We start from the raw sequence: 16,814 nt of genomic DNA, 5'->3' as shown, positions 1-16,814 counted from the left end.
TGTCCTTGGAGCCTCTGAAAGAGAAGGGAGGCATTTGAAAAAAATGACAGAAAGTTTTCTTAATTTGATGAAAACTATATGCCAACACATGTAAGAAATTCAACAAACATAATCACAAAAACATAAAGAAAACCCTAACAAGGCACATCTTAATCATCACATTTGTTAAACCAACTCCTTTAAGAGAAAATCTTGCAAGTGGCCAGAGGAAAAAATACACATTATGTACAGAGAAACAAGGATGACAGCAAATTTCTCATCAAAATTAATGAATCTAGAAGATGGTAGAGCAAGATCTTAAAAGCACTGAGAGAAAAAAGTATCCTCCTGGAATTCACTTAGTAAAAATATCTTTCAAAAAGATGGCTAACTAAAGATTTTTCAGACATATAAAAGCTGAAAGAATGTATCACCAGCAGACTTGCACACAAGAGATGTTACAGGAAATCACTCGAGCAAAAGAAAAATGACACAAGCTGGAAGTCTGGATCTACACAAAGGAATGAAGAGTGCCAGAAATGGTAATGGTGTGAGTAAATATAAAGATTTTTAAATTATTATTTAAATCTCTTTTAAGGATAACAAACCATTTTAAAAAGAAATAAGGTGTATAATTTAAAATTTATAACAAATAGAAAGTACAAGGTATGACAATATCACAAAGACTGGAGAGGAGAAATGGAAGCATACAACTGTAAAGTTCTTATATATGAGGTGAAATAATATCACTTGGGTTAAGTTAAAGATATATATTATAAGCTCTAAAACAACCACTGAAATAACATAACTAGAGCACCTGGGTGGCTCAGTCAGTTGAGCATCCAATTTTGGCTCAGGTCATGATCTCGTGGTTCATGAGTTCAAGCCCCACATCGGGCTCACTGCTGTCAGCCTGTCAGCACAGGCTTTGGATCCTCTGTCCTCTTCTCTCTGCCCCTCCTCTGCCTGCGCCCTCCCCCAAAAAATAAATAAATACTTAAAAAAAAAAAAACTTGCGCTTAGTTTTTATAGCAGACTCTAGGGAAAGTGTCATGGATGGATACAATTCTGAAGATCATTTAATATATATGTGCGAATAATATGAATAATCATTTTATAGAACTGTTCAAAGAAATAGAAGGCAATGAATTTAATGAAGTTGTGCTTTTGCCAATGCTCATTGGGTAAGTCTTGAAAACCTCACAATTACTGTAATGTCAACTGCAATTCAAGATTTCCTTGATATTATTGTTAAATATCCAATAATCAAAGACAAAAACTGGCAGTCTGTACCCATCCTTTCACTAACGTGTACTATGTATGAACTGGCCAAATTTGAATAGTCAAAGAAGGGAAAAACTTATTTGTAATATAGCTAGCCAAGTATAAAAATTTATGTTGAAATTGGGACTTTACAACACAGATCAGTAATAATGATCTTATGCATTCTCCTAACATGACTCAATATGTCAAAGATTTTAATTGTCAACTGGCTGTTCTGTAATTGGCAGCAAAAACTACAAGAAAAATTTGAAGAATGCTTTGTGTTATTGATCAGTTTAGAAATGTTTTTCAAACTATGTAATGCCTCTTTGAATTCATTGTTAATAATATTGCGTTGACAACAGAGCTAGTGAATTAACTTGGACAGTTGTAGTTTTGAAAAGGATATGCTTTTGCTTCCAAGTCAAATAAATTCTCACAAAAAGATGAAACAGTTTGTAAGTTAATGACAAACTGTTTGAAATTTGGGTACTTAGTTCAGTTACTGGAAAACTTTTAAGTATATGTAGAACAACTTGGTATGTGAATTTACTTTTTCAAAGGTAAATTTTCTTAAACCTAGGGACACCTGGGTGACTCAGTCAGTTAAGCATCCAACTCTTGATTTCAGCTCAGGTCATGATCTCACAGTTCATTAGATCAAGCCCCAAGTTGGGCTCTGCACTGACAGCATGGGACCTGCTTGGGATTCTCTCTCTCCCTCTCTGCACCTCCCCGCTCTCAGAAATAAATAAATAAACAGTTTAAAATTTTTATTAAATCTAAATATAGATCAAATACTTCTGGTGAAAAGTTAGCATGTGAACTGAGATGTGCTGTAAGTGTAAAATATATACCAGATTTTGAAGACTTAATGTGGAAAAAAGAATATAAAATATCTCAACCATGTTGACATTAATTACATTGAAATGGTTATATTTTGAATATAATGGGTTAAACAAAATATATTATTTAAGCTAATTTCACCTGTTTCTTTTACTTTTTTTTAATGTGGCTACTAGAAAATTTAAAATTATATCTGGGACACAGCCAAGGAAACAATCAACAATATGAAAAAGCCTACAGAATGGCAGAAAATATTTACAAACTCAATACAGGCAGACCTCATTTTATTGCACTCCACTTTCTTGCACACTTTTTTTACAAGGTGAAGGTTGTGGAAACTCTGAGTTGAACAAGTCCATTAACACCATTTTTCCAAAAGTATTTGTGCACTTCATGTCTCTGTGCCACATTTTGGTAATTCTCACAATATTTCAAACTTTCTCATTATTATTATATTTGTTATGGTGATGTGTGATTATGATTATGACTTGCTGAAAGCTCAGATGTTGGTTAGCATTATTTAGCCAGAAGTATTTTTTATTATGTGCATTTTTTTAGATATAATGCTATTGCATACTTAATAGACTACAATATGCTGTAAACATAACTTTTATATGCACTGGAAAACCAAACCATTCATTTGACTCACTTTATTGCAATTTTCACTTTATTGCAGTTGTCTGGAACTGAACCTCAAGATCTCCAAAGGTATACCTATATCTGATAAGGGATTAATATCCAAAATACATAAGGAACCCGTACAACTCAATATCACAAAAACAACCAGTTAAATGGTGGGCAAAGACCCTGAATAGAGACTTTTCCAAAGAAGACATACAAATGACCAACAGGCATATGAAAAGATGCTCAACATCATTCATCATCAAGTAAATATAAATCAAAACCACAATGAGATATCACCTCACACTTGGTAGGATGGCTATTATCAAAAAGACAAGAGATAACAAATACTGGCAAAGATGTAGAGAAAAGGGAAAAAATATTAGTGAGAATGTAAATTGGCACAGCCTCTATGGAAAAGAGCATAGAGGTTCCTCAAAACATTAAAAAAGACTATTACATGATTCAGCAATCCCACTTCTGGGTATGTATCCAAAGGAAATAAAGTCACTATCTCAAAGAGATACCTGCACCCCCATGTTCACTGCAGCGTTATACAGTAGCCAAGATATGGAAGCAACCTAAGCATCCAGGGGCAGATGAATGAGTAAAGAAAATGTGATATATATGGACATAATGGAATATTATTCAGCCTCACAAAAGAAGAAAATCTTGCCATTTGCAATAGCATGGATAAACCTGGAAGACATTATGCTGAGTGAAATAAACTAGGCACAGAAAGACATTATATGATCTCACCTATACGTGAAATCTAAAAAAATAACAATAATAAAAGTCAAACTCACAGAGACAGAATGGTGGTTACCAGAAGTGAGGGTGGGCCTGGGGGGAAAGGGGAGATATTAATCAAAGGGTACAAATTTGCAGTTATAAAATGAATGAATTCAAGAGACCTAGTGTATGACATGGTGACTACAGTCAATTATAATGTACTGCATACTTGAAATTTGCTAACAGAGTAGATCTCAAGTGTTCTTACCACACACACACACACACACACACACACACACACACGAAATGGTAATGATGGGAAGTGATTGATATGTTAGATTATGATAATTTGTCAAAACATCACCTACATCTTAAATACACACAATTTTTATTTGTCAATCATACCTTAATAAAGCTGGAAAAAAATTAAATAACATCTGTGATTCATAGTATATTTCTTTTGAACAGCACTGAACTAGGATTAAGAATTCTGCTCAGGAGGCCGTGATCATAGACCTCTAAATGGCTACCAGCCAGTATAAGCAACCGCCCCCCGGCAGCCCCCCATCCTTGTGGTCATAACTTCAACCTGCTTATTGTGAGAATCAAATGAGTGTGCAAAGAAGGAAATCTAGCAAGAACTATTATGTTAGCTATTATTATTGTTACTAGTATTTTTTGTTGTTAGTATTATTAACCAAAATTTCAAAAAGTACAATTTAGCAGAAAAACATCTTTGGCAGAAACATCAAGGAGAGTAACGCTTGGCCCAGACTAAAAATGCTCACATCACCAGCGAAAGATCAAATTGCAAAAACCTGGGGCCCCTCTGAAATCGGTTGGCCCAAGTAGGACCCTGACTAGGGTGAGGCGAGTGAAGCATTTTCCTTGGTGCAAAATTTAAGGGGGCATCGAAAAAGTCAGGACTCGAGAAATAATATCCTAATGTAATTGTTTTACTAAATCCAAATTAACGCAAAAATAAAGACAATGGCAGTATCACGGGCTTCTCACTTTGCTGCAGGCCCCAAGGATGGCTCAGAAAGATGCACAGCGACTGATCCTGCCCCTGTTAACTCACGCTTGGCCCAGTCCAGCCCAACTCGAAGTCTAAGTTCCAGAAGTGCAGCGCACCCAGGGGAATGGAGGGGTGGGGGGGGGGGGGGTGTTGTACCTGGTACAGCAGTGAGGAAAGTCTTTTCGTTTTCTCACTAAATAGACCAACCCCTAAGGAAGGCGGGATCCCCAACCTGGGAGGGTGGGGGGAGGGGGGAGGAGGGGACTTGGCCCCGCTGGGCCGCGAGGCCTGCAGGTAACTCCCAGGCTGCCCCGCGACCCTTCCCGTGACGCACTACGGTGGCGGAGCCACAGCCAAAGCCAAAACCGAAGCCAAAGTGAGAGCCGTTGCCGCCTCCTCTGATAGCCCGCACTACTCACCTGGCCCAGAAGCGCCACCATGAGCTTTTCGTGGTATGGCGACATCTCTAGCTGGAATGCTTTGGGCTTCGGCGTCACTAGCGCCCTAGACATCCTGGTGATGGTTTTGTACTTCCTGTTGGTCCTGGGCATCGGGCTGTGGGTACGTCGGGGCCCGGAGGGGAAGGCGGGGCCCTGGACCCCAGGCTGGGTTTGACCCACTCCCTGCCAGTCACCTGGTCCCCGACCTTGCATCCCGCCCCAGTATCCTGCCCCAGCCTATGCACAGCCCTTGTTGGCCGGTGGAGACCTCTCCACTCTCCCTGTTTCTACCTACTTCCTACCCTCCAGCCAAAGGTAAATAAATGCAAATCCTCAGTAATGGAGCCATATTGATTAATCGCACGTGTTCCCCCCCCCCCCCACCCAAATAAATGAGCAGGCTCAAATCCCTCCCCCATGCTAGCTGCCTGGAACCTGAGAGGTGTTTGATAAGCAGGCGCTGTTAAGATCATGATGATGATAATAATGACAGCTATCTCTGATTAGGCCTTTAAGTGACAGGTCTGCTGTGAGTGCTTCAAGTTCATGTCCTCACAACCCTGCTGTGAATAACATACTGTCATTCCCACTAATTCCCCAGTTTAGGAAACCAAGGCTCAAAGAATTTAAGTAACCAGGGAACAATTGGGTCCAGATTTGAACCTAGAGCTGTCTGATCTGACTCATGATCTTAATCCCTTTGCCTTGCTAGCAAAATCTCAAAGGTCACTAGTAACTTAGGGCTCTAAGTGTTCTCTTTAAATCTGAATAAAAAGCTTATTTCTTCGTACAAGCTTCTTTTAAGAGGGTGGAGACCATGTCTCCTTTATTGCCATCTGCCCACTAGAGCTTAGTACGTAAGCACTCAAAAAGGTGTCTTTTAACCATGCTACCCTGGGACAGGCCTGCATTCCAGCGAAAGATCAGATGGGCATGACAGCTTTGGTTGGTGTCATGGTGTCACCCCTCCGATAAGTTGTTAACCATCAGAAGCCTCTGCCTGGCCTGCTTCACCAAGCAGGAGTATCTGGTGACTGCCACCATTCACTAAACCAATGGGAGAGTTTTCATTCTGGGTGGCCCCCACCCAGCTGAAGCTTTCATGCCCATGTGACCTTTACTTTGGGACACTTCACCAGGTTATGAGCAGGATCTTACTGTGCAGAATCTTACTGTGCCTTTCAAAATACGATCACTGGACACTCTTTTTGAGGGCTTACACTAAGTCACTATGCTGCTAGTAAGCAGATAGAGTAATGGAGACATGGTCTCCATCCTATTAAGAGAATTTTGTACCAGAAGAGAAAATATAGGCCCTTTATTCCAAACATAAAGGAGAAATCTGGGGTGTTTATCCAGATCATTCAAACTGAAGATTTTTTTTTAATTGGCCTCAGTTATGAGAAACATCCTTCTAAGTACCCAAAGACATAGGGTCTCTGAATAATGAGTACTTATTTTTGGATCCTTCTTCTAGTGCTCTCATTGAATTGGGAAGCCCCCACCCAGTTTTGTCCCAGACTCACTTGGGGCCTAAGTCTGGCCAAGGTCAGAGGACTGGTAAGCCATCTGGTCATTTCCTAAAGAAACCTGCTGTTCCTTCTGTTCTGGGAGCCATAAAACATACATAGTTATCCAGAATGCTCTGATCTTTTCCCTTCTTTGTATTATCTTTCCATTTGTTCTTTTGGATAATCTTATATTGTTTTTAATTAGGAAAATATTAACATGCTCATTGTAAGAGCGAAAAGATGCATAAATAAAGAATAAGTTACTATTCTTCCCCCATCCATTCCCATCCCTCTGAGATAACCATGGGTCATGTATCCCTCCCCTTTCTCAGTGCTTATCCAAACATGCAGACACACGTAGAATTTTGTGTTTTGTCTTTATAGAAGATGTGATCGTATCATACACATTACTCTGCAGCCTGCCTTTTCCCCCACTTACTATATGTGGAGAGAATCCTTTAGGTCAATGGATAGAGATACAGCTTATGTTGTTATTAACTGCCTAGTAGTCCCACAAATAGATACTATCCAGCTCTTCCCTACTAATCTACACTTAGATTGTTGCCAGGTCTTGGTTTTGATGCCAGGTATTGTTGTGTTGGTACTTTTCATCTGTGTAGCATGGATTCCCAAAATTGGAAGTGCTGGGTCAGAAGTATACATTTATTTGAAATTTTAGTAGATATTACTAAATGCTAATCTCCAGAGCTTGTTGAGATTTACATTTTTCACAAGCAGGATATGATCATGCTCTTTCCCCCAAGACTTGCTCATTACTGTGTGTGTGTGTGTGTGTGTGTGTGTGTGTGTGTGTGTGTGTGTTTTGCCAGCCTGATGGGTGGACAGTGGTATGTCTTTGTAGCTTTAATTTGTACTTCCTAGACTCCTAGTGAGGTTGAGCATCTTTTTATTTGCCATTTTTTATCTGTGTTGTTTGCTTTTATCAACTTCTTTGTCATTTGACTTGCTCATCTGTTTTCCCCAAGCTGTCATTTGTCCAAACCAGTGTTTACTACTGATATTTGGGACCAGATAATTCATTGTGGGTATCTGTCCTGTGCATAATAGGATGCTTAGAAGTATCCTTGATGCCTGCCCATTCATAACCAAAAACGTAACCAGACACTGCCAAATATCCCCTGAGTGGTTGGGGAAAAAAATCATCTCTGGTTGAGAGCCACTGGTCTAAACTATTAATGGTGTCTTTCTGTCATTTGAGTTTTTGTTCACCTTGAAGAAGTCAACTATCTCTCTTTTCCTTTGCATCTTCTAGATTTCCTATTTTCTTAGGAAAGTTTTCTCCCATTCCAAATTTGTACAAATATTATCCCAAATTTTCTTCTAATAGTTTATAGTTTTTTCATATTTAAATCTCTAGAACATCTGAAAATTATTTTTATGTATGATTCAATGGATGAATCTAGCTTTATTTTCTTCCAGTTATTAAACCACCCTTTTCTTGCTGAACCAAATTGCCCACATTCACACAGATGGGACTTCTTTCTGAAAGCATTCATCAACTCCTGTCTGCTGAGTCCCCCAGGGAACTGAGAAATCAGTCTTTGCTGCTAGTGTCTTGGCTCTTATAGGATGGTAAAGGGAAAAAACTTACACTTTTTTTTTTGTTTTTGTTTTTCTCTTTTTATCAGTCTCAGCCCAGAGATCTTTGAGAAAGAGTTGGTTGTATCTTCTTCCCCCACCAGCCCGGCTGCTGTGGTGGTGTTATTATTCCAAGAAGAGAGCAGGGACAGGCACTTAAGCCACCTTCTCCCCAGGATCTGCTTTTCGTACTGTCTGGTCCTCTCTTTGTGGAAAGTGAGGATGCTTTTATTCTGAGAACAAATGAATTTTTTTAAGTCCTTTTAAAAGTTTCCCAGCTGATGCTTTCCTTAAAAAGTTCAGCTCTGCACGTAGTAGGCCCTTGGTAAATATTTAGTGACTAGATGAGGTGAGACTAACCTAATGTGTCTGATTTGGAGAGTTGTTTCTTTGGTTTGAGGCTTTATGATGTGAGGAAATTGCATTATAATATAGATACCTCAGATGGCAGGATTTTTTTAAATGTTTATTTATTTATTTTGAGAGAGAGAGAAAGCAGGGGAGGGGCAGAGAGAGAGGGAGAGAGAGAGAATTCCAAGCAGGCTCCATGCCCAGCAGGACTCGATCCTAGGAACTGTGAGATCATGGCCTGAGCTGAAATCAAGAGTCAAGACGCTTGACCAACTGAGCCACCCAGGCATCCCTCAGACGGCAGTTTTTAAGTTCACTCTTCCCACAGAAACATATTTCTGTCAATCAGCTGTCATCCTTAGGTCATGCCAGTCCTAGGCATTCCAGAAAATCCCCAGGATTGTCTTTTGGCCACATCAGAGTCTGGGAATCAGAGCTGGGGAGCCTGAGTAGAGAGGACTTGGATGTGTTGGAAGGACACCGTAATAATGGCAGAGTGACAGCTGTTCTGGAAGAAGCTGGGCACATGTTCAGGTTTGCCATTCCTCACTGATCCATACATTCACTAACCACTCATGTCCCAGACTCTGCTAGAAGCTATGACACTGGTTAACTAGTTGGGGAAAAAAATAAAGCAATATTAATTTCTCAGAAGTGTAGAGAAATGGAGATGTCCACACAACCAGAGCTAGAAGAGACTGTAGTCTCCTGCTGGGTGGCCAGAATAACCCAGTGAGTAGGGGCTTCTATTCCTAAAAAGAAAGAAAGGGAAAATGGATTTGGGGGGTCTCTGCTAAAGAGATTTATGCATAAGTGAAGGTGATCGTTTGAGAGATCTGTGTCTTTGGAGCAGTTTGTTTCTTGTATTTCTATTGTTCATTTGTTTTTAAGGCTATCCTGTCAAGCAGTCGTGGGACAGTAGACGACTTCTTCCTGGCTGGCCGCAATCTAGCATGGTGGCCGGTGAGTAAGGTTTGCATGTGGCAATCCGCTTAGGCGGCCACATGTTAACTTGTCTGTTACTTTAATGTAGATATCTTATACCCAAAATAATTTGAAGTTGCTAAATTGGGAAAGTCATTTCATTAGAGTTTGCTTAACTCGTAAGTAGTTTCTTACCAAAATGTTTTCATTCAACTCAGTTTAATTCACTAACCATTTATTAGGTGCCTGGTATGTACAAAGCATTGTTCTAGGTTCCAGGACACAGGTGGGGAATAGACAGTCTTGCCTGCTGGAAGCCCACAATCTAGAAAGGGAGTTATATGTGTATCCAGAAAATTGCATCACATTACAGTGCAGGACAGCAGTGAGTCTGGTGGGAGGTGCACAGGCTAGATACTGATGAAAGGTTAACTCAGGCTTGCTGGGTGGAGGGGGTACAAGATGGGAAAGGTCTTCTAGAGGTAGGGTTATCTGAGCAGGATTTGGAGGTGGAGTAGGTGTTTACAGGTAGAGTGTGAGGGCATCCCAGGCAGAAGGAACAGCATATACCAAAGCTTGGGTATGGAACAGCATGATGCTAGATGGAGGGAGGCAGGGTAGAAACCATTTCTTGTCTTTTATGTATTATTCATTATTCAAAGTGATTCTATCCAAGAGGAGTGCCTCAAAACCCCCACAGCAGAAGAAGCAGCTGCCTGTCCATGACCCTGTACCCAGGATAGAGTGGGTAGGAGTGCCCCAGGGAGGAGGAAGATGTGGGTCACCAGAAGGGCCCAACCTCCTAGGACCCAAGGCAAGCCTGAGCCAGCGCTGCTTTATAACTTATTATGTAAAAATAGGGGTGCCTGGGTGGCTCAGTCAGTTAAGTGTCCAACTTCAGCTCAGGTTGTGATCTCATAGCTCATGAATTCAAGCCCTGCGTGGGGCTCTGTGCTGACAGCTCAGAGCCTGAAGCCTGCTTTGGATTCTGTGTCTCCCTGTCTGTCTGCCCTTTCCCACCTCACACACTCTCTCTCAAAAATAAACAAACATTAAAAAAAATTAACTGTAAAATGTACATGTACATGTAAAAATGTACATGCATTTCCAGCACAGGAATGTAAGGTACATTTAGAGAATTATATAAGAAGCAGGCCCTTACTCATTAATATTCTTTGCCCTCAAATGTTAACCAGTCTTACGGCAAAGATTGTTTTTTCACACTGGGGTAGCACTTCAAAGAGAGAAATCTTGTCTCAGAAGGAGAAATTGCCTTTATTCAAAGGGAAAAGGAAAGTACACTTACTCGGATGGATCCAACAACCTAGCAGAAATGGCTTTGCCTCTTAGCTGGGAGATTTGGGGAAAAGCATTTTCCTGGCATTTAACTCTCTGAATTATACTTGAATCTTCTTTTTTTTGGTAAACCTGCTTTAGAAAGAGATTGAATGCAGCAAAAAAAATGTTTGCAATGGGCCTCCTACCTTAGTTTATTTTTCTGCAGAGGATTCCAGCAACACAGCCTCTTCCTGGGCTGTGAGGCCCCCAGTCTTTTGCCTGAGCCACTTAGACCTGTAGTCATGTTTTCTGTACCTAGAGAAATGACAATCTTCTTCCCATATTGCCTCATAAAACTGACACTTCTAACGGTTTCCAAGAGACAGTAACATGCTTTGCCCTCCCAATGTTTATGTATGTTATGATTTATTAATTTCTTTGCTGTGGCTTCTCTTTTCATTGTTAGGGTTATTGCTTCATGAACAAAATATTTTATGGTATTAGTAAAGGAAACTAAAAGAATGATTTTTGCCACTCTGGCTATCTTTTTTGTTTTATATTCTTATTAGCAGATACCTGATGGGTATCAGCTGCTCTTGTTGAGGCCCTCCATGTGACTGACTTTTCTTTCTCTCCTTTTTTTTTTTTTTAAATTGTACATGGCTTATTCTTGTGCCCAGTTCTCAGTGCTCATCTAAGCTGGCTTGGCAGTGGTGAAACTCTGAGGCTCTTAGTCCTTCCTCCCTCCCTCCCTGTTTTGTCGCCTTGCTCTCCTCCTTTCCAGCTGCCTCCCCCGCTGCTCATGGTCAGTCTCCCCAGCTGGTTTTCCCCCATCTCCCTTGCTTCTTAACACTGGAAGTCCCCAGGGCCCACGCCTGACTGCTTCTCTCCAATCACACTCAAATACTTGGCAACTCGTCTAGCTCATGGCATTGAATACCAGTTACATGCTAACAAATCACAGGTCTCTCATGTGAACTCCAGACTCACACATGACACCTGTACTGTTTGACACTGCACTTGAGAGGTCTATCAGGTATCTCAAACTGAACAAGCCCCAAAGGGAGCCCTGGACTTCCCTCAGCAAATCTGCTTCTCTCACCACCTTTCTTTTCTCCTGAATAGCAACTCCATCTTCTGGTTGCTCTGGTTAACAAACATGGAGTCTTGTTAGATGCTTTAGTTTCTCTTGTACCCAACGTCCCATCTATTAGGAAATCCTGCGACTCGATCTAAAAAATATCTTTCAAATCTGACCACTTCCCATCAACTCTGCCTCCAGGTCCATGCTGCTATTGTCTCTCACCTGGATTAAGTATAACAGCTTGTTGAGCTCCCTCCTTCTACCTTGGCTCTTCTATATGCAATCTCAACAGAGCAGCTAAAGAGAGCCTATTAAAACTCAAGTCAGACCATGTCACTTTTCTGCTTAAAACCCTGTTGGGGTGCCTATGTCACCTAAAATGAAAGTCCAGCCCCTTACAGTGGCCTGTAGTAGGGCACAGATGTCCTGTACCTCGTTACCTCTCTGACCTTGCCTCCCAGGATGCCTGTTCCCCATCTCCAGCCAGTGTCCTTGAACAACCCAGCTGTGTCTCTGCCTCAGGGGCCTTTGCCCCTGATGCTTTCTCTGGCTGGAGCACTCTCCCCAGAATCCCTATGGCTTATGCCCCCACCTCTTCTGGTCTTCTTCAACTCTTCTCTCAGACAGTCTACCCTGACCACCCAATTTCCCAGTACTTCCTATCCACCTCTCCAGTTTTTTTTTCCTCTATAGTATTTATTACTATCATGCTATAAAATAATCTTCTAATTTATTTTGTTTATTCTCTTTTTCCCAAAAGAATGTTGGCTTCATGAGAGTAGGGATTTTTGTCTAGTTTACTCACTAATGTATCCCTAATACCTAGAACAGTGCCTGGGCATAGTTGGCAATGGACATTTATTAGTAGTTATTAAATTAACAAATGGTGCCTTTTAAAGCTATCTTTTAATTTAATAACATGCTAGCAACTTCCAACATCTGTATAAACATAGATAGGTAGATTTATTTTATATTTATATACAGTTGCATAGTGTTATATCATGTGGACATTCCACCATTTAAATACCATATTATTGGGCAAATTAGACTGTATATAATTTTTAACTATTATGGTAAATGTAGTGAACATTCTTAATAATAAAAATAACTACTATTATTTGAGTATTTATTATGTGCCACTTCTAAGACTTTTTTGCTTTACAATTGTCCCTGTTAAGGTATTTGATATCTGTATGTTCTCAACGATGGCTTATTAGTGCATTTTACCTTGTAAAAGGTAGTTCTATAAGGTAACTATAAAGTTACTTTAAAAAAATTTTTTTATTATTATGTTTATTTATGAAGAGGGGTAGAAAGAGAGGGGGGGAGGGAGAGAGAGAGAGAGAGAGGGAGAGAGAGAGAGAGAGAGAGAGAGAGAGACAGAGAATCCCAAGCAGACTGCACCGCCAGCACAGAGCCCGACGTGGGGCTTGAACCCATGAATCTGAGCCAAAATCAAGAGTGGATGCCTAACTGACTGAGCCCCCAGGGGCCCCTAATGCTTTTGATCTTGAATACTACTTTATCTTATGTCAATATTGTCAGTGATGAGGTGTTTGTTTTTACCTAAAAGGCTTCATTATTTTCAACCTCTCTTGATAATTTAGTTTAAAATCTATCTCATGTCAAAGGCATCAAAGTTGGATTTTTGTTTTGAATGGAGTGGCTATCTCTACTCAATTAAAAAGCTGTTATTGGTTTAGGAGGGATTTTGCTCATTTAAATACCTCTAGGAATTTTTTCTTTTGAAAGTAACAGATGTTGATTGTAAAAAGCCCAAAAGTTATAGTCTAAGTATAGAACTTGAAATTTTCTCCTCATTCCATCTCTATAACCATAACTCCAGAAATATTTTGTTATATATATATACATATATATATATATGTATATATATATATATATATATCCAGAACCGTTCCCATGCATATATAAGCATATATCTGTGCAAGTGTAAGATGCACACATAAAATTTTAATGAGATTATATCATACATACTGCTTACCTTATTGTTTAATGAAAAGCTCCTTTATTCTTTCTGTATGCTACATTGTATTTCATCATATTCATGCACCTTAGTATTTTAACCAATCACTTACAACCAGTTAGATTATTGATATTTTTAAATTATTTAGACAATGATGAAATTGCACTCTGCTAATATTTCTGCATTAGGGAATTGCAAGTAAGTGGGTAGAGCATGTGAAATGGGGCAATGTAAGAATGGCCATTCTTTTTTCATGTTCTCTCTTCTCACTTGGCTTCTAATTTGTAGGTATGGTGTTTGTGTAGAAGAAACATAAATGGGAATTCTGCCCAGGGAATAATCCCTTTTGAGAAAATGGAAAATTCGGTTTACATTTGTGAAAATGAATTCTTGGAGTTGGAATGATAGTTCTGCTAGGTAATCACCTTTTGATTTTCAGATAGGCGCTTCTCTTTTTGCCTCCAGTATTGGCAGTGGCCACTTCATGGGCCTGGCTGGAATAGGAGCGACTTCAGGGATTGCTATTGGGGCCTTTGAATGGAATGTAAGTAATACCTTGTGCAGCAACTAACCTCCCTCTTTATCATTGTCCAAATAAAACTCCTAAATATAAAAACTTGCTTTCTACCTCTGGTAAATATTGAAGACCTCTTAGAAGTCACAGCAGAAAAGAACCAAGTCTTTGATTTTCAAAATGATTGTGCTAGTTTTCATTCTTCTTAGTTAATGAAGTTAATGAAGAGACAGAGAATGTTTACATCCCAAGGGCCGTAGGAATACAATGAACAAAGAACTTTTAGGAGACCATCCAGGGAGGAAAAAGAGAAAAGACCATATTAACATTTAAATATATGTGTACATACATGTTTATGTGTAGATATACATACAGATATATATGTGTATATGTGTAAACACACAGATATATGTGTCTATATGTACATGTATGTGTGTATGTATATGCATGTGTATATTTGAAGTATGTATTGAGAATGGGCTCAACTGTGCTCTTCAGGATATTCAACTAATTACTACAAAATTCCTAAATGACCTCCTAAGAATACCAGGTTTGAACCATAAAACCTATTAAATGGATTATTTATTTAATCTGTGGGATATATTTGTTGTAGAACATAGAATTTGTTCGCCTAAATATAAGTGAATTTATAAGTCTTGGGCTTATTAACTTATTTCTGTATAAACCATCTGACTTTTCTGGGTAAATCAGAAAGCTCCCTACTTTCTCCTTATAGACTACAAAAATAAAGGATACTTCTAGCAGAGTCAATTTCAAGCCTAGCAAAAAGCCCTGGCCTTTACCACCATTTACTTCTCAGAATTTACTAGCATCTCCTTTATAAATTCAACTTACCTTACCCCTTCTTTGTAAGAAAGCCAGAGCCAAATTTATTACTTATTTTCAATAACTTGTATGAAATTTTGGTAGAGTTTCTCCCTCATTTCTCTAAATGGTTTCTGGTCTTTTTTTTTTTTTTTTTTTTTTTTTAACTATCTTCTATATATAAGCCACCTTTGTTCCTCTCTGGAAATAGACAAACAATATTAAAAATAAATACCTTGAGGGGCGCCTGGGTGGCGCAGTCGGTTAAGCGTCCGACTTCAGCCAGGTCAAGATCTCCCGGTCCGGGAGTTCGAGCCCCGCGTCAGGCTCTGGGCTGATGGCTCAGAGCCTGGAGCCTGTTTCCAATTCTGTGTCTCCCTCTCTCTCTGCCCCTCCCCCGTTCATGCTCGGTCTCTCTCTGTCCAAAAAATAAATAAACATTGAAAAAATAAATAAATAAATAAATAAATAAATAAATACCTTGAAAACTGGCTCAGTTAAGCCTCCCCCTCCCCCTCCCCCCCCCCCCAAATTAAGAAGGCACTCTTTCATAGGCACAGATCAAGTGCCTGTAAGTAGTTTATTGTACTAGAAGGTGCGTGCTTGGGCTGTTGTTTATAAGGTTCCCCAGTACTGATACATTTGTTAGACTCAAAACAGAAGTCACTGAGCTTGCATCTCATTTAAGAGCTTGCCCTACATGGAACCCTAATGTAATTCTTTTTCTTGGTTTCAGGCTCCGTTTCTGCTGTGTGTTCTTGGTTGGATATTTTCTCCTATTTACATTAAGGCTGGGGTGAGTAGCCATTATCAGTTACTCTGTTCTCTATAGTATTTTTTCTTACAAATATTTCATGTGTACATAAACATATCCTGGAGGCAAATTAAACTTCTCAGTCTTTTGATCGTTTTATTGACTTCCCTAAACCCTGAGAAATGCCGGAAATAACATCACTCGGCCTTGGGTACACAGATGCTGGTAATTGCCTGCTGTTTCCCTCTGGACCTTATTCAAGGGTTCACTTTTTAGGGCTTTTACAGAAAACGTTTGAAAACTTTATCTAAAAATAAGACCTAAATAAATGAAACGAACAACTATGTTAATTACTAGAAGACGATGTCCTAAAAATGTTAGTTCTCTCCAAATTAGTCTGTGCTGGGAATGAGATTCCAAACAGAATTTTTTTAGAAACTTGACATGCTGATTCTAAAATGTAGGTAGGGGACAGCTGGGTGGTTTAGTTGGTTAAGTGTCCGACTCTTGATTTCAGCTCAGGTCATGATCTCATGGTTCATGAATTTGAGCCCCATGTCGGACTCCATGCTGATATTGCAGAGCTTGTTTGGAATTCCCTCTCTCTTCCTCTCTCCTTCTCTCTCTGCCTCTCCTCTCTTCATGCTCATGCTTTCTCTCTCCCTCTCTCAAAAATTAATAAATAAACTTAAAAAAAATTATAATAAAATGTATGTAGGAGATAAGGGGATAAATACATGTCAGTGACCAGCTGAGAGGGAACAGAGACCATCTGGCCTGCACATCTGTGAAGATATGTGGAATAACATCATCAACATGGTGGAATAAGAGCTTTCTGCCATCTTCCCTCAAAGAACACCAATTTAGTAATCACCCACAGATAAGAGGGCCTTTGTGGAAGACCAGAATTCCACTAGAGAAGTTCTAGCACACTGTTGGAAAAAAGAAAATCGAAGACTGGATGTAATGAAGAGAGTGAGAGGAGGAGTTTCAGTGTACCTATGTCCCACCCCTTCCCCAAGGTGGCACAGCTAAGTGCCAAGAGAGACCTTCTCAGCCTGAAATTTCTCCCACAGGGGAAATTGAGAGTA

General features: G+C 39.7%; 1 protein-coding gene across 3 annotated transcripts in view; it reads left to right on the top strand.

Annotated features, from left to right (window-relative positions):
* Positions 1-4,777: 4,777 nt before the first annotated feature.
* Positions 4,778-16,814, top strand: part of LOC106979700 (sodium/glucose cotransporter 1-like) — a 57,505-nt gene continuing 45,468 nt past the window's right edge. The window contains exons 1-4 of one of the 3 annotated variants that reach the window (XM_015077616.3): positions 4,778-5,020; positions 9,252-9,323; positions 14,070-14,174; positions 15,706-15,765. In XM_015077616.3, the coding sequence (XP_014933102.3) occupies positions 4,898-5,020; positions 9,252-9,323; positions 14,070-14,174; positions 15,706-15,765 (360 nt within the window). In that variant the 5' untranslated portion in view covers positions 4,778-4,897. The remainder of the gene's footprint in view (positions 5,021-9,251; positions 9,324-14,069; positions 14,175-15,705; positions 15,766-16,814) is intronic. The other 2 variants (XM_053205484.1, XM_053205483.1) reach the window with 2 other exon arrangements.

This window comes from Acinonyx jubatus, chromosome D3 (genome assembly GCF_027475565.1).
Source record: "Acinonyx jubatus isolate Ajub_Pintada_27869175 chromosome D3, VMU_Ajub_asm_v1.0, whole genome shotgun sequence".
Taxonomy (NCBI): Eukaryota; Metazoa; Chordata; class Mammalia; order Carnivora; family Felidae; genus Acinonyx; species Acinonyx jubatus.
Note: the sequence above shows the minus strand (reverse complement) of the source record. Positions and strands in the feature narration are given on the sequence as shown.